Here is a 26,624-nt window from a genome sequence, read left to right as displayed (position 1 = left end):
TGAGGGTTTGGGGTCCTAGAACCAATTCCCATGGATACTGAGAGATGTCTGTAGTCTCCCTGACCTTAAAGCCAGGGTGAGTTCTTTCAACACTGGCATAGGAAACTCAGGGCACAAATCACACAAACTTTTGAGATAGTTAATGAGAAAGAGAGGAAATACAGAAACTTTTGAGAAAGCCAGCGTGCAGCCAGAAACAGCAGGTATGGCCATATGGCAATTGAATTAGAAAAGAAATTCTTGCCACATTGCCTTCCAGAAGATAGTCAGGCCCAGGCAGCCCTTAGGGATGGATGATTTATTCAGCACATGTTAAGTCTTTCATATTGCCTCATTCGCTGTTTAGTTCTCCAGGGAATTTAAATCTATTGTACTGAATAGATATTGAAGAATTTTCTTTCAAAAAAATTAAAAAAACACTTATATAGTAATTTTATTTATACCAAATAGATATTGAAGAATTTTTTTACCCTCCTCCCTAAAGAAAACTTCTAAAGTAATTTCACTTCTACATTTAGAGATCACTATGCCAAAAGCACATCTATTTCCAAACAAAGCATTTGCTAAGTAGAGACATTTTTTTCAAAAAAGTATAAAAGTTTTGTAAGACTAAAATTTAATGATGTTATTTTAACAACACATTTGGTGAGATTATGTAAAGTTTTTTAAATTTCCTGCTTAATCCAAGATACTCTGCAATATTGTAATTAAAACTACTATACTTAACCTGTATAGTAACTGTTTTCAGAAATCCTCGAAATATATTTCCCTTTGAAAAAATTTTCAGAGAATGTGTTTTGGTTCTCAGATTAACTCTCAAAAACTTTTTTGACCTCCACATGAACAGGGGCTATACTAATAACAGGCATTCTTAAATGTGCTGTTAGAATATCATGCTGCTGTAATTTCAGAGGGCTTCCCTGATAACCCAGATGGTAAAATATCTGCCTGCAATGCAGGAGACCTGGGTTCAATCCCTGGGTTGGGAAGACCCCTTAGAGAAGGAAACAGCAACCCTCTCCAGTATTCTTTCCTGGGGAATCCCATGGACAGAGAAGCCTGGCTTTTTAGCAACATTTTTGGACTCTGTGTCTGTGTGTGTGTATGTGTGTGTGTGCACGTGTGCTTATGTATGTTTTAATCTGGGGAAATATTCATGCTTTGTCCTTTATTGATCTTAATTTGTGGGAAAATATAATCCTTGTTGAAAACCCTGAAAGACCCATGGATATTTCCTCTGCTTTGGTCTCCTGGCAACACACACGAACTCATTATTAGAGGGGTAACAAACTAGCCTACAGTCAGAATGAAGACAGTGTTCGTATTTCAACCGTTGAGTTCCCTGGTTTGTTTCTGCTTATTGCCAATACCACACTTTTATTTTTCCATGGCCAAACTTTGTTAACAACAGCACAACAAAAAGTTTACTAAGTACTCAAACAAATTAATGGCTAGTAGTTTGAGTATTGATGGCTTCTCTAACATTTTTTCAAATATGATTATTATGTTTATTGAGAATGAAGAAAAATTATGTAAAAAGACAAACTTGTAGTCAGTTTCTTATTGGACTGCAAATATATCCCAGTGTAAATTATTTTGCGAATATTTTACTTTATAGAATAAAGCGAAATTTTCTTGTTTTAAAATCAGGTTTTTTCAGGGCATTTGGTTATTTCTTTACTTAAAAAAATCTAGCTTTTAACCTTTATAAAAAATTTAAGTTACTTAAAAGTAAAAAGAAAAAAAAAATAAACCTCACTGGCTCTATTGCTCAGATGATAAAACTGTTAGTATTTTCGCAGGTAGCTTTCAGGAATTTGAAAAACAAAGCATATAGCTAACACTTCTTTTGTGCATTTCCAGTCCTCTGTACACCCATATGAGAGGCAATCACTAACCTGAGTTCGGTGATTTTCCCAATTAATTTAAAAAATTGCATTCATATATAAATATATCTGTCAAAATATGAATATTATAGTTCATATAGATATGTCACTTTAGTTTTTCACTAAACTTTGTTATTGTGATCTATTTTACTGACATATAAAGACCCTTCCTCTTCACTTCTTTATAACATTTCATCACATGTACAGAAAATTTTTTTTTGTTTGTTGCTGTATTGACATACATAAATTTCTTCATAGCTTTTCTGGTTCTCCATTATTGTTGAGATTTAATGAGTAGTTACATAATGAGAAATATTTACATACTTCAGACAACATACATGCTGTTTTAGAATGCTTAGCACACCACTGAACTATTTTCTAGTTTGTTTTTTTTTTAAATTATGCTTCAAATATATCCACATGGCAAATAATTTAAGATATGATTTTTAACATCAAAGGTAATTTATTCAAGATTTACATTAATCTTTCTCATAATAGTCACTTCCATTTTGTCTTCCTGTCATCCTGAAGAAAGAAAATGTAATTTCCCAAAGGCTTTAAGAATTGGGGGAGTATTAAATGTAACTGAGATTAAGTGATTAATAATTTACTTTTGGGTCATGAATCAACTTCATGGGATGCTAAGGATCATTTGCAACCTCAGAAGCACTAGCAGTAACAATGCACTTTTTAAGACTCAAGAACTCTCAAAGGTTGGCTGCCCAACCTAATTAAACTTCAATCTTCTGATACCAAATTTATTTCTTCTTTGTACTGAATTTCCTCAAATCTTCTTGACAGGAAAATGTCACTTTACCTGACAGCTGATGGACAGGTTATGTAGCACCATAATTGGAGAGAAAAGGATAGCTTAAAGCTCCTCGACTTAATGGCTATATGTATGGCTCTTTCTTTCTTTTCTTAAGATTTCTGTGACAGACACAAAAGGCCCCAGCAAATAGGCCCAGTGCCATTTATTCCTGCTTCCTCCAGGGGTAATTATCTTATTCCATCAATAGTGCTGTCAGAAATTGGGCACATAATTCAGCATTTAAATGAACAAGCAGTGTAATATTTCCTGTCTCCCAGTGGAATGCTTTGCAGCTCACATTCTTCTCTGTCACTCGCTCACTCTTGATGTATGTCCCATAGCCAGTCCTTGAATGCCTTCTCTCCCTGTGTTTCATTGCAGATGTTGGCTCCGACTTGACACCTACTTCATTTGGAGTTTTATAGGACCAGCGACCTTGATAATTATGGTAAGAACTCCTAATTAACTATGTGTTTCCCAGGTCAAGAAATAAAACTTTCACTCTCCCTGTGCTGACTATCTTTAATTTACGTAGATTAATTTGGGGGTAAGCATGTATTTATTTGACACTACATAACTCAAGCAATTAGACACTCATTAGTCTACTTTTATATTGTAAAATGCTTAATCAAAACCCTCGGGAGCAGAAAACATGCATTTGCACAAGTTTATGCAGTTATTATAGCTCCTCAGGAACCTGATCTAGCATAATCCATTTGGTTTTATAGGTTTTAAACAGTGATGACTTTGTTTGACAGTAGTACATTTTCTTTCTTTTTCATTTGGATAATTTGAATTATAAATGGAATCAAATTGGAAATGTGGCAAAAAAATAAATAACCTTCCTATTCCTTCCAATTCTGTTTTTATATAAATTTCAAAAACTTTAAAATTTAAGAGGATTTTACTTGAGAATGACAAATAAGTTAGGCAAACATTCTGGAATCATGCTTTCTTTTTTATTTTTAAATGCATAATATCTTTAAATATGAATTGTTTATCCTAATTTAGATACTATTGTTGGTATCATTATTTATATGCTTATCATTTTAAAATACAAGGTTGCCCCAAGTTCTGAAGTATAAACAAAGCAGGTAACAAGGGCATTTTAACATGTGGTTTGTTTTGTTTTATTTGCAGTCATATGGTCTTTCTTGGTCCAGTGATATAACAATGTCATTGGGGGTGCCCACTACTTTAATTCTAGTTTGTTGTAGCATGAGAATTTAACCAGCATTTTATAACCCTTTTGATCTAGCTACTCACAAATATTATGATTTTGAATATTAGTTTTGTAATGCAGCATTTGAACAATAAGTTAAGGTCCATGTTTGGAGGGTGGATATAATATCAACCTGGAATAGGTATTGTCTTTTTTATAAACATATACTTGACTTTGAATTGTTTTATAGTTTCTACAGCATCATTCCAACTGCTGCTGATTTTCTATTTGCATTTGGCATATCAAAGGTTTGTAATCCTTTGGTATCTCAAGTTTCCAAGCTGCCTTTACAAAAAGACTAGATGATTATCTGTGATCCAATTATTTTATGAGAGCTAATTTCCCAGAACAACTCATCTGTCATAGAAAATAGACTTACTTTTTTTTCTACTCCAGTTATGCTACATAACAGTACCTTTTACATTCCAGCTTAATGTAATCTTCCTTGGGATTGCTTTATATAAAATGTTTCATCACACTGCCATTCTGAAACCTGAATCTGGCTGTCTTGATAATATCAAGTAAGTAACTTTTCTTTTGGTTTTCTTTAGGCTACCTTACCTTGATACACTAAACTATTCAAGCTTTTAATTGTATTGAGATATTTATGACAAAATGATAAAGATCAATGTGTTTTATTTGCTATAATAAGATCATTTACTGACTACTGCGGTGACTTGATCTGCCTGAAAATAAGTATAGTGAAGTTTTGTCTTCAAAGAGACTTTTTTCCTCCTAAATTCTAATTTAAAAAATGATAAGTTTTTTATTGAAAGTGTGTTAGTCTCTCAGTCATGCGTGACTCTTTGTGACCCCATGATCTTCCCAACCCAGGGATCGAACCCGGGTTTCCTACATTGCAGTTGCATTCTTTACCAACTCAGCTACCAGGGAAGACCAAGGTTTTATTAGATGCATTTATTTATTTTGTCCAGAAAGCAAATACGTAGTTACTATATTGGGCAGACTCCTGTTTCATAGAGCAATAGCCACACCAATGCTCAACATTCCATCTCCTACTTCAGAGCAGTGGGAAGAGAGCAAGATGGTACCACCAGCAAGTACCAAAGGAGGGCGTTTACACTACAGGGGAGGAACCCAGAAATTATTAATCTGGGTGTTTACAGAGGAATTCTTATACTGCTGCCCTTCTGTCCTCCTGAGAGAGAAAGAGAAACTTCACATCTCCCTAAAGTAAAATCCTATGGTATACAAATGTAAGGCTCCAGATTTTACCTTCTTTGAAATGTTAACAAATCTTTTGGGAAGTAAACCCCACCAGAAGACTCTCACTATGCGATCATCTTTTAACTCTCAAGGTTTATCCTTTAACGAAAATCTGCTTTTTTATGCTCAAAAAATCTGAAACATGCAGAGATAAGAAAATATCCACATTCCTTTCCTCCCTAGTAGTACTTCTTTTATATATACACAAAAAGAATCCAATTTACATTTTCTGGGGAAAAAAAAAGCTCTTTAGTATTACCAAGAACTTTGTCTTATTCCCTTAAAGGGTGTGACATTTGAGAAAGAATAGTATGGAGATGTACTTTAGTTATTAACATATAGTCTGTATTAAGTAGCTTTTGTAAGTGATTGCCTATGCTACGTGTAAACTGGTTAAATGTTTTTATTTAAATGAATGTACTTTCAGAGTTTTAATGAGGTTGCCTGTAACTTTCATGTGCTACTGACATTCTCCTTGAACTACCTCAGATAGCAGCTCCGTCACCCATTTCTCATCGACTTACGTTTAGCACCTGACATAGTTCCTTGCCCATAGTTAGTCCTCAATGTGTTTTCAGAATAAAGTAATGCATTAAAGACTGTAGTGACAAAAGTGCATTGAAATTAAGTGCTTAATTTGGTTTAAGGGATCTTCTGTCTATAACAGTTGAAAAAGTAGCTAAAGGGTTAGAAAAAATAAAAATATGATGGAGTAAACTAGAACTTATCTACTGTGAGTAATAGTCTTCTGTAGTTTAATATTACTTAGTTGAGTCATTACACTTTTGAATTATGTACAACTAGACTGCCCTTCTAAAATGTCATTATAGTTCCTTGGACTCTTTGTTCCTAATGGTATTGAATTTAGATCAATTATATAGGCACATAAAATATAACTTCTTTATCTTAGCATATTTGTACTCACTTTCGTATAAATTATATCTTTATATGTATCTTTATGTAATATAAGAATGCATTTAATATTTTTTATCATTTTTGTTACATTTTAAAGTACTATCAGAAATAAGTGAATAACACTTTGATATTTATGTGACAGCTTTTACCAAATTAAAAATTTTAGAAATGTCTTGAACTTAGTACAGTCACATATTTTAAAAGATATATTTGTTTTCTCATTATTCATATGTATTTCTTTAGGTAATATGAGTTGAATCTCTGTGATATTACTAATTAGAAAAACAAACACACAAAAGCGATAATTACATGTCATAGTATAGAAGGCATCAAATTTTATATTATGAAGCAAAATAAAGCCTTAAATGATGCTGTCTTGATTTGAATTCTGTATAAATTCCTTTATAGTTTACAGCCTTTGGCAAGTTTGAGCCTTTCTCTCGTCTTTAAAATGGGTACAATAATGAAGCATACATACCATCAAGTGAGCCATCAAATGAGCAGAGGAATGTAATCATGAATGTAATGATGATGGTTTTTAAGGAAAAGTCAATAAAGTACAAGGAGATAAATAAGGTAGCTGTTATAGAGAATAAGAGGGTAGTTTTAAGATGGAAAGATATGCATATGGATATGCTGATAGGAAAGAACCAGTTTTAAAAGTGGTTAGAAATAGAGGAAAGGGAATATGTGCTATAATCATGATCCAAGGAACTGAGGGGAATGAGATCCAGAATAGTGGGACGATAATTCCACTTCATTCGATTTCATGAGACACTTTTGTACTGAGATACCATAAACCAGCCAGGGGAATTCTTTTCTACTCAGAATGGATAAAATAGTTAATAGGTGTGATGTACATATGTGGTAGAACCAGAGTGGAACAGTAAATTGAGGAATTTCTGTCTATTCTCCTCTACAAAGTAAGAAAAATGGTCATCTACAGGTTATGAGGACATGTGGGATAGAGAAAATTAAGAAAGAAGTCTCAAGAAAATATTTCTTAGAACTTTATAGAATTTGAAGAACATTTTATTTCATTCAAAATATGTTAACTATTTAATAGGTGCTTGTAAAAAAATCACCAGGGCATAATTAAAAAGAAAAAAAGAGAATTTAAGAAAAAGCAAAATACAAAATCTGGCATCCTTTTGTTTTTAGTAAAAATAAGGATCTGTATAATATAAATTTTTAAGTGGTATGGGTGATATGAGGGTATTTATTTTAAAGGCATAGCATGATTTATTTGGAAAATCTTTTTTAGTATGGACAGAGGGCATAAAAATGTATGTTTTCTTATTATGTTTTGTTTTGTAAAGTAATGAATAAGATCCACCACCGTACACAGTTTGCTGAGAAAATAAGCTCACCATGTAAGACCTTTTGCCAGACAGTGTCTTTCTAAAACTATTCATTGATTTATTAAATATGTGTTACTTTTATTATATATGTTCTTTCACAGAGAAGAAATATCTTCTTTATCCAAAATTTGTTGCTTCTTCCCATATTTACTACCACCACTTCCTTTTATGCCACAGTGAACTTCTGCAAAGCTGCTTCAGTGGTCTTCTGACATTTTCCCCCACATTGATTCTTGCCCCTGCCTTCCTTAGCTAGAACAATCTCTTGAAAAGTTTAAATCTGATCATGCACCTCTCTTGGGTAAAACTCATCAGTGATTTCCTGTTTCTCTAACACCTAAGTCCAAACTTCCTACCAAAGCCCACTAAGCCTTCCTAATCTAGTTGCCCCTTTCTTTCTACAGCTTCATTTTAAGCCATGTGCCCCTCTGGCCATGCTAGATGCACTCACTTTTCCTTCAGGTCTTATCTGCTATTTCTCTACAGACTTTCTTTTCCCTAACACTGCATGACTGATACTACTCTAATTAATTAATCATCTAAAAACTATTTAGTTATATTTTAATTTAAATTTACTTCATAGTCATCATATTAATAATACTTTGTTGTTGTTGTTGTTATGGGGAGAATATTTGCTAACCAGCTGACATGAAGTGTTCCAGCCTACTTGACAGTTAATTCTTATTATAAGTGGATAAATTAGTGTTTGAATTATAAAAAATAAGTAAATAAATACATTTTGATGTTAGTATATGGTATTCATTTGGTTTGATAATGACTATATTAATGATATACTCTGGGAGAAAATAATAATATATTAAATTGCTATAGTTAACATACTTATGCAGGTAGAGGTATTCCACATCTCAGATATAACCAAAAAAATACTTAAAACTACATTTCTGTTTGCTCTTTTCTTACTTGTCCTTTGTCTTCTTTTCATCAAAATAGGTAATTATATTTGGAGGAAAAAAATAACTCCAGTCACTTGAATTTTGGGGTTGAATTTCAGACATAAGGAAAATCTAGCCTAATTTTTTAAAATATATATATATAAATATAATAAAGCAATTAATGAATTGTTACCAGCACAAAAGTAATTTATAGTATTGCTGAAGCATTATGACATGTATAACTTTAATTTTTGAGGAACATTTATAGCACCTGTGACATTTCCCTTAGAAATAAAAATTGATCATTTCTATAGTTATCAACTACTTGTATTGTTGAAAAACTATTTAACAGCATCACAATGACTTTGAATAATAAAAATAAATAATAGGAATTTTTAGGGCAAAGAAAGAAAATTGGTGCCCATATGGAGAGAAAAAGAATCTACTAAACTTCCCTTTTCTATATCTGTCCCTTTGCCCTTTTCCAGGGACAGATATCTTCTGCATCCAGAGTTCTTATCTTGACCTAGTCCTGTTTTCCAATTTCTGGTATCTCCCCTTCATTATGGTTTTGCATGAGTGATGGATGGGCAAACACAATGTCAGATAGTTTAAAAAAACAGTTTTCACTTTCCTTCCTTCCTCCCTGTGCTCTGATTCCTAATGGAAGGTATAGTGTTGAAGAGAAATAACAACTCATGTTATACACAATTTCAATTTGAATTGGTTATATGATCTCACAAGTTACATCATGCCTCTAAAGTCTTAGGATCTCCTCAGAATTAGGAATAATTGATTCTGCTTTATTGAGTTTTGTTATAATTAAAACTATCATATATATAAAGAATGCAACACATAATTTAGTGTTCATATAGTATGGTTTGATTATTTTTAACCAATCTATGTGGAAATATATTTCTGCCTTTCATTCTTAGTGTTTTCCTTAGTGAAATTTGCTCACTCTCTTATCGAAATCTCACTAGAATTTGACTGGCTTTGTTTCTCATGGCCTGATATGATCCTCTGTTTTTTTTTTTTGTTTGTTTGTTTTTTCCCTTTTAAAGCAAAAGTTATCCTATTATGAAAGAATTAGGCTCCAGGAGTGAAATGCTCATTTGATTAATAAGTAACAAGTTCTGTAGTTAGTTTTAAATTAGGGGGGAAAAGAAGTGTCTCAGTGAACTTAGACATCTGCCACACATAAAGAAATCTAAGAAGGCTTCTGAGTAGCTTCAGGGATGAATAGAAAAATGTTTTACCTTACTGGTATCCATAGTAACTTACTTATTCCTTAACGAGGTAATTTTTGCTGTGTACTGTATTTCTAGATATTTGTAGAAATAATTAAGTCATTTACCTTTGCTAGTACTACATTAGTACTTCATGGAGTTAAGTGTGGTATGTTCTTTGAAGGTGGAAAAGTAGAATGATATAATCATTAAAAATGTAACAGTATCCCAAAAACTTTCAATACTCTGATTTTTCTTCTTTATGTTAATATATTAAGATGGAATTATGTATATATATATGTGTGTGTGTGTGTATATATATATATATATATACACCCTGCTTTTTAAAGTGGTATCATTTTTATACTGAAGTCAGTGCAGTATCTTAAAAAGAGTTTGATCCTTTATGAAAACTGGAAACCTAGTTCTGAATTATATGTAATAAATATATTTGCCTACTTCAATGACTTCTGGATGAGTTTTGAGGAAAATATAGTACTTTCTCATTCTTCTTAAAATATTAACTTGTTGTTCAGTCACTAATTCGTGTCTGACTCTTTGCGACCCCATGGACTGCAGCATGCCAGGCTTGCCTATCCTTAACAGAAGTTTGAGTTTGCTCAAACTTATGTCCATTGAGTCAATGATGCTATCTAAACATCTCATCCCTTGCTGCCCTCTTTGCCTTTTGCCTTCAACCTTTCCCAGCATCAGAGTCTTTTCCAGTGAGTCAGCTCTTTGCATCAGTTGGCCAAAGTATTGGAGCTTCAGCATCAGTCCTTCCAGGGAATACTCAGGGTTGATTTCCAGGTTCCTATGCAATATTGTTCTTTACAATATCGGGTTTTACTTTCACCACCAGACACATCTGCAACTGAACATCATTTCTGCTTTGGCCAGCAACTTCATTCTTTCTGGAACTATTAGTAATTGCCCTGTGTTCTTCACCAGTAGCATATTGGGCACCTTCCATCCTGGGGGCTTATCTCCCAGTGTCATAACTTTTTGCCTATTCATACTGTCCATGGGGTTCTCTTGGCAAGAATACTGGAATGATTTGCCATTCTCTCCTCCAGTGGACCATGTTTTGTCAGAACTCTTCACTGTCACCTGTCCGTCTTGAGCAGCCCTGCACAGCATAACTCCTAGCTTCATTGAGTTACTCAAGCCCACTCACCATGGCAAAGTTGTGAGCCATAAAGGGAAAAATATTAGCTGTGAATTAAAAGGTTGAAATATTGTTTTGGACTTTCATAAAGGAAGCTCAGTATAGTTTATATAGTCCATGAAGACTTGAAAAACAAACAACAACAAAAAAAAACTTGTGTCTCTATTCAACTAATTTTATTCATTGTTTACCTTCCACCACCCAAACTACTACATTTAAATGAAAATGCCATAGATTTCTAATTATTTTAAGCATTTAAAGATGTGTTTCGAAACTGTCACCTCTTGTGAAAAAAATTCCTCGGCCAACACACTTTGCTGAGATGTGTTTTTCCAAAACTTTTTAATCAAATATAATTGTCAATACCCACACACACTGTGAACACTTTAGTTTTTAAAAGAGAACTAGTAATTGATTTACTTTATTCACTGTAATAAAATAATTTTTAAGAATATTCTGAAAAGAATATCATTCAGTATCTCATTTTCCCCACCTTCCCTCCATTTCCTTGGTCTGTGGTTAAACATCACTGAAAATGTTCCACAAAGTTATCTTAAATGATCGAGGTATATTTGAAGAGTAATACAATCTAAACAGCACTGTTTGGAGTTCTGTGTATTTTTATGACACCACTAGATTTACTTCACTTAAGTTAAGATTTTCCTCAGGTTTTAGTTAGTCCTTTACTGATTAACTTAATTTCAACTGCAAACATTTAACAATCACTTCTATGGAAAATTAACTTTAGCCACCAGTTCACAAAGCTGTGCATTCAGCCAGTCTTGTTGCCAGTCTCACTGTATCATGCATTTTAGGCTGTATTTTTAAGTTTTGTGAAATATTAAAAGTGTTAGTCTCTGTTTTCAGGCTTTCTCTTTAAAATGCATTCAGATCCCCATGAGATCTTTCTAGAACCAGGTGTTTTTTACATCACTGTGTTTGGCATACTTCATTTTCTGGGAGCTGACACTGAGAGAAAAAAAAAAAAAAAAACAGTTTGAAGGATGACTGTCACAGGCTCACTGGAAAACTGTTAGGCGTTTTACCTTGAGATCAAATAATTCTATCACTTTTTCCCAAAATGATCAGGTTATATCAGGATTAGGATAATCAATTACAGCCTAAGGATGAAAAAGCCTAAAAGACTACCTAAGGGGGGGAAAAATTATTCTTTATGAGAGAAACTTAAAAGCTGGTAACTCCTGTGTTCTTTATATGTTGGCTAAACTCAGATTTCCTTTGTATCCTATATGAAATGTGCAGTCAGACTTCGGGAAAGCTTAGTAATCAGAATTGTTTTATGAAACCAGCATTTCTGTAGTAATTATACACACAACAACAGAATTAATCTAAAATAAGTAGTTATAACAAGGCTGTAGTTTTTCCCCCAAAATAATTAGGAGACAATATTCACTTAAACTTTCATTAGGTCGGAAGAAATACAAGATAATTATAAATAAATAATATTTATATTCCATATTATTCATATATTTTATTTGTTTAATGTATAAACAGATTTTATTTTTGTCTTTTACTCACTCATTAATTTATTTAATAAATGAAAAGTCATAAAATTTTGGATACGTATTGAAGATATAACTTACCGAATTGCTAATTTATTTACACAGACTATAAGAGAAAGGTTCTTATGCAATATTGCTCTTTACAGCATCGGACCTTGCTTCTATCACCAGTCACATCAACAGCTGGGTATTCTTTTTGCTTTGGCTCCATCCCTTCATTCTTTCTCGAGTTACTTCTCCACTGATCTCCAGTAGCATATTGGGCACCTACTGACCTGGGGAGTTCCTCTTTCAGTATTCTATCATTTTGCCTTTTCATACTGTTCTTGGGGTTCTCAAGGCAAGAATACTGAAGTGGTTTGCCATTCCCTTCTCCAGTGGACCACATTCTGTCCGATCTCTCCACCATGACCCGCCCATCTTGGGTTGCCCCACGGGCATGGCTTAGTTTCATTGAGTTAGACAAGGCTGTGGTCCTAGTGTGATTAGATTGACTTGTTTTCTGTGAGTATGGTTTCAGTGTGTCTGCCCTCTGAAGCCCTCTTGCAACACCTACCATCTTACTTGGGTTTCTCTTACCTAGGGCGTGGGGTATATCTTCACAGCCGCTCCAGCAAAGTGCAGCCATTGCTCCTGACCTTGGACGAGGGGTATCTCCTCACCGCCGCCTTTCCTGACCTTCAACTTGGGATAGCTCCTCTAGGCCCTCCTGCCCCGCGCAGCCAGGGCTCCTTGTACTTGGGGTAGGTCCTCCCAGCCACGGCCCCTGGCCTCGGGTGTTGGGGTGCTCCTCCTGGCCGCCGCCCCTGGCCTTGGGCGTGGGGGCTTGGGTAGCTCCTCCCGCCCGCCGCCGGTGGCCTCGGGCTCCCATCACTTCATGGGAAATAGATGGGGAAACAGTGGAAACAGTGTCAGACTTTATTTTTCTGGGCTCCAAAATCACTGCATATGGTGACTGCAGCCATGAAATTAAAAGACGCTTACTCCTTGGAAGGAAAGTTATGACCAACCTAGATAGCATATTCAAAAGCAGAGACATTACTTTGCCAAAAAAGGTCCGTCTAGTCAAGGCTATTGTTTTTCCTGTGGTCATGTATGGATGTGAGAGTTGGACTGTGAAGAAGGCTGAGCACCGAAGAATTGATGCTTTTGAACTGTGGTGTTGGAGAAGATGCTTGAGAGTCCCTTGGACTGCAAGGAGATCCAACCAGTCCATTCTGAAGGAGATCAGCCCTGGGATTTCTTTGGAAGGAATGATGCTAAAGCTGAAACTCCAGTACTTTGGCCACCTCATGCGAAGAGTTGACTCATTTGAAAAGACTCTGATCTTGGGAGGGATTGGGGGCAAGAAGAGAAGGGGATGACAGAGGATGAGATGGCTGGATGGCATCACTGACTCAATGGACGTGAGTCTGAGTGAACTCCGGGAGTTGTTGATGGACAGGGAGGCCTTGCGTGCTGTGATTCATGGGGTCGCGAAAAGTCGGACACGACTGAGCGACTGATCTGATATGATCTGATAAGAGAAAGGAGTAGAGTGTGATTCCAAGATTTTTGGCATTGGGTATTGAGATATGACTGTAGAAAAAAGACACACTGGGGACAGGTTAGCAGATTTGGGAGGGGAGTTGAACAACATACGTTTGAAAGACTTACTAAATATTGCAGTGTAGATGATGCATAAGAAGTTGTAATAATGAAGAGAGCTGAAGATTTAAATTTGAAATCATTGGTATATAGATTTGATTTGATTTTTGCATTTAGTATTTTTTAGGTATTAAATATTGATTTTATTTTATATATCTTTATTCCTTTCTATAATGGTAAATGATTCTGCTTTTTTTTTCCATTTATGACAATGATATATTTCCTGTTAAACCATTAAGCAAAGTGAGATGATTTTTAAAAAATTAATAATGTAAAGGTGGTATGCAGACATGACAAAAGCTTAAGATAGTGATTTACCAGTCAGATTGGTTTGTGTCACTTGTCATGGTATGTTACTGTTAGGATATCCTTGCTGTGAGTATATACATCATAATGCTCCTAATGAGTAATAAAAACTGAAATCCAGAAGTAGGTGTCTCTGTAGCTGGTTTAATAGCTCAGTGATGTTAGTAAGTACCTAAGCTCTTTCCATCATTTATCACCCTTAGCATATTGGATATTGTCACTCACAGTGTCAACTTGTGGTCCAGAAATGTCTCCTTCAGTTTCCACCATCTTATCTTCAGCAATTGTGTTCAAAAGCAAAAGCAAAGAGAGAAAAGAGTGCTATCATCAAAAGCCTCTTCTATATACAATGTTACAAACCTCTGTCCTTAGTACTTCAGGCACTCAGTCTATTAGATCTAATCCTTTGAATCTGTTTGTTACTTCCACTGTTTAATCATAATGGATTTGATTTAGGTCATGACTGAATGGCCTAGTGGTTTTCCCTACTTTCTTCAATTTAAGTCTGAATTTGGCAATAAGGAGTTCATGATCTGAGCCACAGTCAGCTCACAGTATTGTTTTTGCTGACTATATAGAGCTTCTCCATCTTTGGCTATAAAGAACATAATCATTCTGATTTTGGAACTGACTGTCTGGTGATGTCCATGTGTAGAGTCATCTCTTGTGTTGTTGGAAGAGGGTGTTTGCTATAACTAGTACATTCTCTTGGCTAAACTGTTAGCCTTTGCCCTGCTTCATTTTGTATTCCAAGGCCAAACTTGTCTGTTACTCCAGGTATCTCTTAACTTCCTAATTTGCATTCCAGTCCCCTTTGATGAAAAGGATATCTTGTATTAGTATTAGTTCTAGAAGGTTTTGTAGGACATCATAGAACTGTTCAACTTCAGCTTCTTCAGCATTAGAGGTTGTGGTATAGACTTGGATTACTGTGATACTGAATCATTTGTCTTGGAAATGAATAGAGATCATTCTGTCATTTTTGAGATTGCACCCAAATACTTCATTTCAGGATCTTTTGTTGATTATGAGACCTACTCCATTTCTTCTAAGGGATTCTTGCCCACAGTAGTAGGTGTAATGGTCATCTGAATTAAATTTGCCCACTCCCGTTCATTTTAGTTCACTGATTCCTAAAATGTCAGTGTTCACTCTTACCATCTCCTGTTTCAACACTTCCAATTTACCTTTACTCACAGACCTAACATCCCAGGTTCCTATGAAATACTGTTTTTTATAGCAGCAGACTTTTCTTCCACCACCAGTCACATCCAAAACTGGACATTGTTTCCCCTTTGGCTCAGCCACTTCATTCTTTCTGGAGCTATTTTCTCTGCTCTTGTCTAGTAGCATATTGGGCACCTACCAACCTGGGGAGTTCATTGTTCTGTGTCATATCTTTCTGCCTTTTCATACTCTTCATGGGTTCTCAAGGCAATAATACTGAAGTGCTTTGCCATTCCCTTCTCCAAGGAACTGCGTTTTGTCAGAACTTTCCACCATGCCCTGTCCATCTTGGGTGGCCCTACACAGCATGGCTCATAGATTCATTGAGTTAGACAAGCCTGTAATCCATGTGATCAGTTTGGTTAGTTTTCTGCAAATTGTAGTTTTCATTCTGTCTGCCCTCTGATGGATAAAGACAAGAAGCTTATGAAAGCTTCCTGATGGGAAGGACTGACTGTGGGGCAATTGGAGTCTTGCTCAGATGGGCAGGGCCATGCTCGGTAAATCTTTAATCCTATTTTCTATTGATGGGTGGGGTTATTTCCCCTACTAGGAGTAATGGAGGTAATGATGACCTCCTTTTAAAGGACTTATCCCAGGACTACTGTATTCAGTGCCCCTTACACCATGCAGGCCACTGTCAACCCACGCCTCCGCTGGAGACTCCTGGACACTCACAGGCAAGTCTGGCTCAGTCTCTTGTGGGGTCACTGCTCCTTTCTCCTGGGTCCTGGTACACACAAGGTTTTGTTTGTGCCCTCCAAAGTCTGTTTCTCCAGTCCTGTAGAAGTCCTGTAATCAAATCCCACTGTCCTTCAAAGTCAAATTCCCTCGGTTCTCAGTCCCTTTGCCAGATCCCCAGATTGGGAAATATTCTGTGGGCCCTAGAACTTTCACCACAGTGCAAGAACTTCTTTGATATAATTGTTCCCCAGTTTTTTCTCAAGTCTAATTATCTATTATTAAATGTCTGCTGTGGATATGTCTACATTATAAAAATTCAAGTAAATCTTATGAAAATGGAAGTATTATATTATTGCAGTTCATTCATCCCCAAGTTTTTTGACAGATAGAACTTATTCTAGTCTTTGCTTTTATTTATACCATAGAAGAAATTAATGTAAGAATCTGTTTATTATTTAGGAATTAAAAATGTTGAAATTTACTGTTTTAATCTTTTTTGTTCATTTTTTAAAAATGCAATTGCTGTGCACTTTCCAAACAGGTACATGTATTTGGCATTATCTTGTTTAATTCTATATTGTAAAACTTAATCTTACTTGCTGTTGGTTAAACTCACAAATTCTATCCTAAAGTGTTTTCATTAATTTGTAATATATTTAATATACTTTGAGCTTATAAACAATTATACAAGGAAATAATAGATTTGGAACTATATATTTCAAATATAAATAAAGAGATTTGAGTCACTTTGATTTATTTCCACAAAGATCATCTTTCTTTTAAACATATAAGTCAGTTTTTGCACCAGTGATTACTTAGGGTCATAATTCTTTAAAATATAAAGTGAAAACTATGATTGCTTAAAGGCTGAATGAAATATATGAAATTTCATGGATGTCACAATTATGTGGCTTTTAAGAGCTGTCTTGGTTGCTATAATCAGAACCAACTAGTAATAACATTTTCTCCTAATATAACAATAAAGTGACTCTGAGAGAGTCGGACATGACTGAGTGACTCAGCACAGAACAGCACAAAATGACACAAATTATTTTAAACTGAAAATTCTATTTACTACAATGATTATCAGCCTATAAATTTGTCTGAAAGTTGACCAAAACTTACGATTTAAAAAATTTGTTGTGAGAAATTTTGCATAAATATTATTGGGCTCAAAGACATTTTTACTTGCAAATCCTAATCAACCCATATTTAAAGTGTTTCTTGGAGATGTTTAAAGAAAATTTACAGGTAATATTAAGTTAAATATTGAATTGCATTTTGAGTCACATACTGCAGGTAAAAATTTAGTCATAGATTCTGAAATAAAAGACCTAAACCCTCTGGTTCTGCCCTTCAGTTCAGTTCAGTCACTCAGTCATGTTGTACTCTTTGCGACCCCATGGACTGCAGCACACCAGGCCTCCCTGTCCATAGCCAACCCCTTCAGTTTACTCAAACTCATGTCCATTGAGTTGGTGATGCTATCAACCATCTCATCCTCTGTTGTCCCCTTCTCCTCCTGCCTTCAATCTTTCCCAGCATCAGGGTCTTTTCAAATGAGTCAGTTCTTCGCATCAGGTGTCCAAAGTGTTGGAGTTTCAGCTTCAGATTCAGACCTTCCAATGAATATTCAGGACTGATTTCCTTTAGGATGGACTGATTGGATCTCCTTGCAGTCCAAGGGACTCTCAAGAGTCTTCTCCAACACCACAGTTCAAGAGCAACAATTCTTTGGCTCTCAGCTTTCTTTATTGTCCAATTCTTACATCCATGCAGCTACTGGAAATACCATAGCACTGACTAGACAGACCTTTGTTGACAAAGTACTGTCTCCACTTTTTAATATGCTGTCTATATTGGTCATAACTTTTCTTCCAAAGAGCAAGCGTCTTTTAATTTCATGGCCGCAATCACCATCTGCAGTGATTTTGGAACCCAAGAAAAGTAAATCTGTCACTGTTTCCACTGTTTCCCCATCTATTTCCTATGAAGTTATGGGACCAGATGTCATGATCTTAGTTTTCTGAATGTTGAGCTTTAAGCCAACTTTTTCACTCTCCTCTTTCACTTTCATCAAGAGGCTCTTCAGTTCCTATTCACTTTCTGCCATAAGGGTGATGTCATCTGCATATCTGAGGTTATTGATATTTCTCCAGGCAATCTTGATTCCAGCTTATGCTTCCTCCAGCCCAGTGTTTCTCAAGATGTACTCTGCATGTAAGTTAAATAAGCAGGGTGACAATATTCAGCTTTGACATACTCCTTTCTCAATTTGGAACCAGTCTGTTTTTCCATGTCCAGTTCTAACTGTTGCTTCCTGATCTGCATACAGGTTTCTCAAGAGGCAGGTCAGGTGGTCTGGTATTCCCATCTGAACTCCCCAGGTCAGTAGGTGCCCAGTTTGCTACTGGAGATCAGTGAAAAAATAACTCCAGAAAGAATGAAGAGATGGAGCCAAAGAAAAAAGAACATCCAGTTGTGGATGTGCCTGGTGATGGAAGTAAAGATGATGCTGTAAAGAGCAATATTGCATAGGAATCTGGAAAGTTAGGTCCATGAATCAAGGCAAATTGGAAGTGGTCAAACAGGAGATGGCTAGAGTGAACATTGACATTTTAGGAATCAGCAAACTAAAATGGACTGTAATGGATTAATTTAACTCAGATGACCATTATATCTACTACTGTGGGCAAGAATACCTTATAAGAAATGGAGTAGCCCTCATAGTCAACAAGAGAGTCTGAAATGCAGTACTTGGATACAATCTCAAAAACAGCAGAATGATCTCTGTTCGTTTCCAAGGCAAACCATTTAGTGTCACAGTAATCCAAGTCTATGCCCCAACTAGTAATGCTGAAGAAGCTGAAGTTGAACGGTTGTATGAAAACCTACAAGACCTTCTAGAACTAACACCCCAAAAAGATGTCCTTTTCATTATAGGGGACTGGAAAGCAAAAGTAGGAAGTCAAGGAATACCTAGAGTAACAGGCAAAATTTGGCTTTGGAGTACAAAATGAATCAGGGGAAAGCCTAATAGAGTTTTGCCAAAAGAACACAGTGGTCATAGCAAACACCCTCTTCCAACAACACAAGAGAAGACTCTACACATGGACATCACCAGATGGTCAGTACTGAAATCAAATTGATTATATTCTTTACAGCCAAAGATGGAGAAGTTCTATACAGTCAGCAAACACAAGACCAGGAGCTGACTGTAGCTCAGATCATGAACTCCTTATTGCCAAATTCAGACTTAAATTGAAGAAAGTAGGGAAAACCACTAGGCCATTCTGGTGTGGCCTAAATCAAATCCCTTACAATTATACAGTGAAAGTGACAAATAGATTCAGGGGATTAGATCTGATAGACAAAGTACCTGATGAACTATGGACGAAGGTTCATGATCATACAGGCAGTAAGGATCAAGACCATCCCCAAGGAAAAGAAATTCAAAAAGGCAAAATGGTTGTCTGAGGAGGCCTTACAAATAGCTGTGAATAGAAGAGAAGAGAAAAGCAAAGTAGGAAATGAAAGATATACCTATTTGAATGGAGAGTTCCAAAGAATAGCAAGGAGAGATAAGAAAGCCTTCCTTAGTGATCTATGCAAAGAAATAGAGAGAAACAATAGAATAGAAAAGACTAGAGATCTCTTCAAGAAAATTAGAGATACCCATGGAAAATTTCATGCAAAGATGGGCACAACAAAGGACAGAAATGGTATGGACCTAACAGAAGCAGAAAATATTGAGAAGAGGTTGAAAGAATACCCAGAAAACTATACAATAAAGATCTTCACAACCCAGATAATCACAATGATGTGATCACCAACGTAGAGCCAGACATCCTGGAACATGAAGTCAAGTGTGCCTTAGGAAGCCACACTATGAACAAAGGTACTGGAGGTGATGGGATTCCTGTTGAGCTATTTCAAATCCTGAAAGATGATGCTGTGAAAGTGCTGCATGCAATATGCCAGCAAATTTGGAAAACTCAGCAGTGGCCACAGGACTGGAAAAAGTCAGTTTTCATTCCATTCCCAAAGAAAGGCAATGCCAAAGAATGTTCAAACTCCCGCGTAATTGCCCTCATCTCACATGCTAGCAAAGTAATGCTCAAAATTCTCCAAGCCAGGCTTCATCAGTAGGTGAACTATGAACTTCCAGATGTTCAAGTTGGATTTCGAAAAGGCAGAGGAACCAGAGATCAAATTGCCTACATCCTTTGGATCATTGAAAAGGCAAGAGAGTTCTAGAAAAACATCTACTTCTGCTATATTGACTATGCCAAAGACTTTGACTGTGTGGTTCTGCCCTTAATCAGCCCTAATAGTTGCATTTGATCCAACATCAATTTAAGATATCATGTGTTTTGTCTATTTGAAACTGTGAGCGAAATAATGAGACATACTTATGTATTGAAGTTTTGCTATACATCAGGCACAGTTCTGTACCCTCTTCATGTGTAAATTTAATCTTCGTAATAGCTCTTTGAGATTTCAAAAGGGATAATTAACTTACCTTGAGACCTTACAGATAGTTAGTGCCAAACCTTGTATTCCAATAGGCCATCTGGTTTGAGTCCATTTCCTAATTATTACCATATATTCCTTATTCTATCACATTGTACATCTACAAATAAACTGTGCTTCACTTGAGTTTTTTCATAAGGATCATTTTAAAATGAAGACATGCTTAAAGATTTAAATTCAAATATGGACTGGAATACATGACTCAAGAACCCCATCTTCAAAATCCTGTGATTATTTTAATATTTTAAATAATGAGCTGAAAAATAAGGTTAGTAAAGTGCAGTTTTCAGGAATCTTAATGTAACAGTGGTCTTAGAATTAGAGATAGAGATTTCAGAGTACCTAGAATTTAAAGTGAATTACTGAATGAAGTTACCCAAGAAGGATGTGGTTTTGGTAAACAGTCACTTTGGTGACTCGGAAAGTATAGTCAACATGGTAAATAAAAAATTATGTCATAGAAGCCAGAAAATAGAAGGGGATGATCAACTATAGGATGTTCCTGAGTACTCAAGTATGATGAGATGGAAAAGTTGACAAGGGATTTGACAATGACAGGACATTGTGGAGTTAAGAGGAATGTGTGCCTAAGTAGAGTGGCTTTTATGAAAATGAGAAGTGAGCCTGTATGAATTATATGTTTAGAAAACTCTTGACAAATTTTTCAGTAAAGATAACACCAAAGATTCTTGGAGAATCTGTGGGATCAAAAGGTGTTTTGTTTTGTTTTTTAAAGTACTGAAGTATGTTTGCTGATGGGATTGAACCTATAGACAAGGAGATGATTCATAAAAAGCAGGAGAGAACAATCCTCAAAGGAGCACAGTTCTTGAGAAGCATAAGAATGAGTGGATATGTTGCCATAATAAGAAAGAGGCATTTCTCTCATTATAAAAGGAGGGAACACAGTGTGAGTGGGTACTGTTGAAAGTAGTTTATAGATTTGGTTTCAGAAACGTGAGGATGTTTCTGTCAGTAGTCTCGATTGAGTTCTCCCAGAAGTGGAGTCTGAGCCAAGGATTCAGCACAAACAATTAATGAAGGGATTCCTTTAATAGGAAATCAATAAGAAAGTAAGGGGAAGCAGGATAGATAATAGGAAGAAGCTATGCAAGGTCGTCATTCTGGTGAAGTCTCAGACTGACCCTGATTCCAAAGGGAGCTCTGGAGTGTAAATAACACTTTGGAACTGTCCAGTGTTAAGGCATAGGAACTGGAATTCTATAATTTCACACCCGTTAGTAATTGACTACAGTCTTGCTGAGGGGCAAGGGATGGGTTGTGAGAGTGGAATGTAGACTCCCAGGCACTTCTGGCTGTATGGGCCTAGTAGCTCTGGTACACAAAAACAGTCATCTGCAGGTCATGGCACAAATCTTTATCAGCTAAGCGTGCAGCAGATAAGGGATCAAGTCAGGATCTGTACAAGGGATTGTGAGGTCCAGACAGTGCACCAATGCATTTGCAACTATCAGATTGCTTTAAGTAAATAGGAGGCAATATTCAGCTGAAGATGTTGGGATAAAAAGGAAGTTTGAGGTACAAGGAAGATGTTCAATATTCCTCATGGGGTAGGGGAAAGCACATTGATAGGGGAGTTTAGTTGACCTTCTGGATATTGTTAAATGTTATTAGACATTTGTTGTTTGTTCAATACTCATCTATTCAGGGTTGCATATTTTTTCAAATCATTAAAGATGAGAGGAGATGCAAGAAGTTAAAGGTTATAGAATCTAGGCTGGTCAAGCAGGAAAGGATGAATACAAAAAGGGGGGATATATAGTGAAAGTGTGGAGGGGTAGAAAAATGAGATGTCTGGAGATGCTAGTATATAACAAAACAAAAAAAGGAAATAAATGGTGGTAGTAGATATTTGATGGCAAGACTCTCAGAGGAGCTGGGTTTTTGACAGAGATAAAAATCATGGTTTGGCAGTATTACTTCTACTGCCTGAGCTGTGAGAAAACCAATATTTGAGTTTGTGTGGTCTTCAGGGAAAGCACTGTCAGCAGACAACACTTAAAGCATGAAGGTGACAAAAACACACCCAGGATGGAATATTAGAATGTAGGGGAATTTGTTGATATTAGATTCTGAATTTCAAGGGACAGGATGGAATTTGGGGAGAACAAGGGAAATGGTGGAAATTTGGATTGAATTAAAAGATATGCATATACATTTTAAGTAATTAGATGGAGCAAGCTTGGAACCATTTTTGTGGTCCGCATTCATTATTTACTATCTTTTTGCCGTCACTTATAATCTTAGATAATAGATTTTGTACCCATAGAATGGAAAAATCCCCCTAGATAGATGAAAACACTACTTACACTCTGCCTTAGATACATACATTTCTCCTCAAATTCTAGAAAATATCAAGGTACTTAATCTTAAAAATCACATCTCAGGCTATTTAACTATATTCCAGTTCATTAAAGGAGACTGAAATGCTCTATGATTAAAGATATTATTATATTATTATTATTATTATAGATGATCACTGACAGGCAAACTAATCATCACAAATTATGGTTTACACAATCAGGCTGAAAAACTTACTAGCACACTCTGGGTGCATATCAGTATCCCCTAATTCCAAGGGAATACCTCTCATTTAAATAAGAACAACATTAAAGCAAAAACACTTTTTTAAACTTCAGCTTTTCTCATTTTCCTACTTTCAGGAGTACTTTTTTAATAGGAGGGTTACTTTGTTTTTAATAAGTTTACCTCATATTAAGAAGTAGTGAAACAATGTAAGTCACAGTTATTTTAAATAAAAGACTGTGTAGTAAATCACTGGATTTGTAAATAAAATGTGCAGACAGTATAGTGGAATGTTAGGTGTCTTGAGCTGTTCAGTCCACGCTTGAAAATTTCCTAATCTAATTTTCTCTTGGCTGAGTCCCAATTGTTGCTGGATTTTTCCACTATATACAATTATGTATTTTTAAAAGATCTGTCATCCAAGTCCCCTGGCTCTTTTATAAATGTATATTTGAGCATGTATCCTAGAATACTCAGAAATGTTGTTTATAGAAGTTCATATTTTCAATCAGACATTTAAACATGCTAACACAAAAATCCTCTCAGTTCCAGAACTGAGATTAACGGTTTTAGCTTTAATTTCAGGCTGTTTATGAGATAAAGCAAGCATGCCATGAGTATAAAAAGTAGTAATATATCAGTGAAAAATATTGACATAATTGAATATTAACATTACATATGTCAAGAAGTAAAAAAATGGCAAGTTTTCTTTGTGATAGTCATTATCATTGCACTTTTCTCATTTTTCTGCCTTCTTTGAATTTACAACATCTTGTTCAGTTAGCTGTAGAAAGATATCTAAAATTATCAGATCTTCCACTCAGTTACTTTCATTAATGTAATATATAAAAACTTAAAGCAATAAAACAATAAATATTCAACATCTCAGTTCATACTTACAGGAACCCTATTAGTAAAATGATTATGGTCATTTGTTTCTATTTTTAATCGTCCTAAAATCATTTTCATTTCCCCTCCTTTTTTTTTTTTCAATGAGCCTTTCTGTAAACTTTCTCATTTCTTGCTAATATAAAATTTGAATACTTCGGTTATTGCATGTAGCTTCTCCATTTGTCATGTCTCTGTTGATTCTTGTTTTACTACAGAGAACAATATTATATATTTAAACCATCAACTTTTCCTCTGTAGTGTGTGATTTTGAGGTCTTTGGAGGACATGTTGTATTCCTAGTATGATCAGCCAAATTTCCAACATTGTTTGCAAAATAATCCATCCTTTTCCTTAAGATTTTTGCTGCTACACTGTCCCAAACCAAATCTCTGTGTTCTCTCTTCTATTCCATGGACATAGACTTCATTTCTCTACCATTACTTCATTATTACCAACCTTGCTTAGTATCTGGTAGCATGAGTCCTCCCATTTTGATCATCTTTCAAAATTACTTTATCTTCTCTTAGACTTTCATTTTTCTTCAATGTAAATTTCAGAATCAGTTTTTAAAGTTCTTCTTCACCATTATGCAATAATTGATCATGGTGTTTATGCACCATTAGATTTTGCTATCTAATAGCTTATTTAGGATTTTTAAGTAAGATTTTAAATAAAATATTCTTATTTATTCTTTTATTCTCTTAAATTTTACCTACCTAGTAAGTTATGGTAGTCTCATAAAACTTTTCTTCTTTTTCATTTAGGCCTGACCTATATGAAAAAAGGATTATTTGTTGTTTTAATATTAAATAGAACTTATTTGTAAAATATTCAGGGTCTTGAGGTTTCTTTGGAGATGTAGCAGCAGATGGATAATTGTTCATGTATATGCATATTTTATAAGTTATTGATTTCAAGATTTGATGTCACTGCATCAGAGAATGCAGTTGGTTTGATATTAATTCTTAGTATTTTATTAAGGTTGCCCTTTGGCCTAATGTGTGATTGATTTAAGAACTGTTACTTTGGTATTTGGAGTTTGTATATCTTTAAAGTTTGATTTATGTGTATATTTGCTTAAATTTTCTATACCATTTCTCAATGTTTTCTTGTTGACATAATTTTAAGATTATATTCAGATTTCTAGTTATAAATATATTTAGGGACTACAACATCTCACAGAGCTTCTGTGTTAGAAGCAGACTAGCAGTAGAGATTGTGGGTCATTACCTAGGTCTACTCACTATTCAAGAAACTAGTTGAGGCATAGACTATTCTTTCCTTGGTTGCATTCAATTCTAAAAAGATCACAGTAAGACACTCCAGTATTCTTGACTGGAGAATTCCATGGACAGAGGAGCCTGGAGGGCTACAATCTATGGGGTCACAGAGAGTCTGACACAACTGAAGTGACTGAGCACGCACGCATGCAAGATTCTGTCATTCATTGTGAAAGTGAGTAAACTAGGCCTAATGAAAGTTACATCACTTGACCAACATTAAATAAGACTTCTCTGTATCCTGTTGTGTTTCAAGGTCTGCCTTGGTTCCATTTATTAGAATCTTTAGTAAATGCCAACATGTTTAAAATACACAGTTGTACTTTTTTATGTTTTAGTTGTTCATACAAGCAGTTTATAATAAGGTGTTTATTCACAGATAGGGTATTATGAATGCTTCTGTTGCAAGTTGTTGAAATGAGAGGTGATGATAACATATGGTATGAGAAAGATATAACAATTCAATGTGTCAAAACACATTTGGCAAGAATATCTAAAAGTTATCAATTTTTCTCTCATTTTACTTAAAAGTTTTTATATCTTCTAAATTGAAAAAAGAAACCTTGAAAGTATGTTATACCTTTAAAGTACCTTTAAAGTACTTCCTGTCCTTGCATTCTAATGATCTAGCTTATCAGCTTGCAAAACATTGGTCCTTAAATAATGAGCCAGGAAACATGATTCTATCTGTAAGTTTTAAAAAATAAAAGATGTCAATTTGTTGCCATTATTTTAAGATCTTGAGATATTTCTATCACATACTAGAACCACAGTTTTCATAGATTGCAAGACAAAAATCATTAGTAAGAAACGCAAACTTCTCTTTATATAGTTTGTCATTTACTTTATCCTATTCAGAGTCTCAAGTTTTCAAAAAATCACGAGAAACTATGAAATTCAATTTTATAACAGATATCTTAATGAATTTTCATGAACATTTCACATATAACTTTATCTTGTTTATGTCTTACTTGATGATCAAAGGGTTACGTTTAGTGAAATATTGCAGTTATTAGTGTACTTTTTGACACTGAAGATACAATATATTTATCAATTAAATTTTGATTTCTCATGTAATACGAAGAACTATTGGTTTCTATTTTAATGTTCATTAGGAATCTGGATATATACCCCAGTTCAAATGAAAATGTAGAATTTCATAGCATATACTAAGCCTAAAGAAATCCAGAATAAAACATCAAATAGACTGAAGCTTTCTCAATCTAGATATTGATTTCAGAAAAAGGCAGTGATTCTCCCTTGCTCTTTGGATT

General features: G+C 35.1%; 1 protein-coding gene across 10 annotated transcripts in view; it reads left to right on the top strand.

The window, feature by feature from the left end:
- Positions 1-26,624, top strand: part of ADGRL3 (adhesion G protein-coupled receptor L3) — a 955,586-nt gene that overhangs the window by 856,930 nt on the left and 72,032 nt on the right. For all 10 annotated transcript variants that reach the window (XM_044945849.2, XM_044945847.2, XM_044945844.2 and 7 more), the window contains 2 exons: positions 3,079-3,145; positions 4,349-4,440. In XM_044945849.2, the coding sequence (XP_044801784.1) occupies positions 3,079-3,145; positions 4,349-4,440 (159 nt within the window). The remainder of the gene's footprint in view (positions 1-3,078; positions 3,146-4,348; positions 4,441-26,624) is intronic.

Source organism: Bubalus bubalis, chromosome 7 (genome assembly GCF_019923935.1).
Source record: "Bubalus bubalis isolate 160015118507 breed Murrah chromosome 7, NDDB_SH_1, whole genome shotgun sequence".
Lineage (NCBI taxonomy): Eukaryota > Metazoa > Chordata > Mammalia > Artiodactyla > Bovidae > Bubalus > Bubalus bubalis.
The sequence above is the reverse complement of the archived record's forward strand: the minus strand, read 5'-3'. Positions and strand labels throughout refer to the sequence as shown.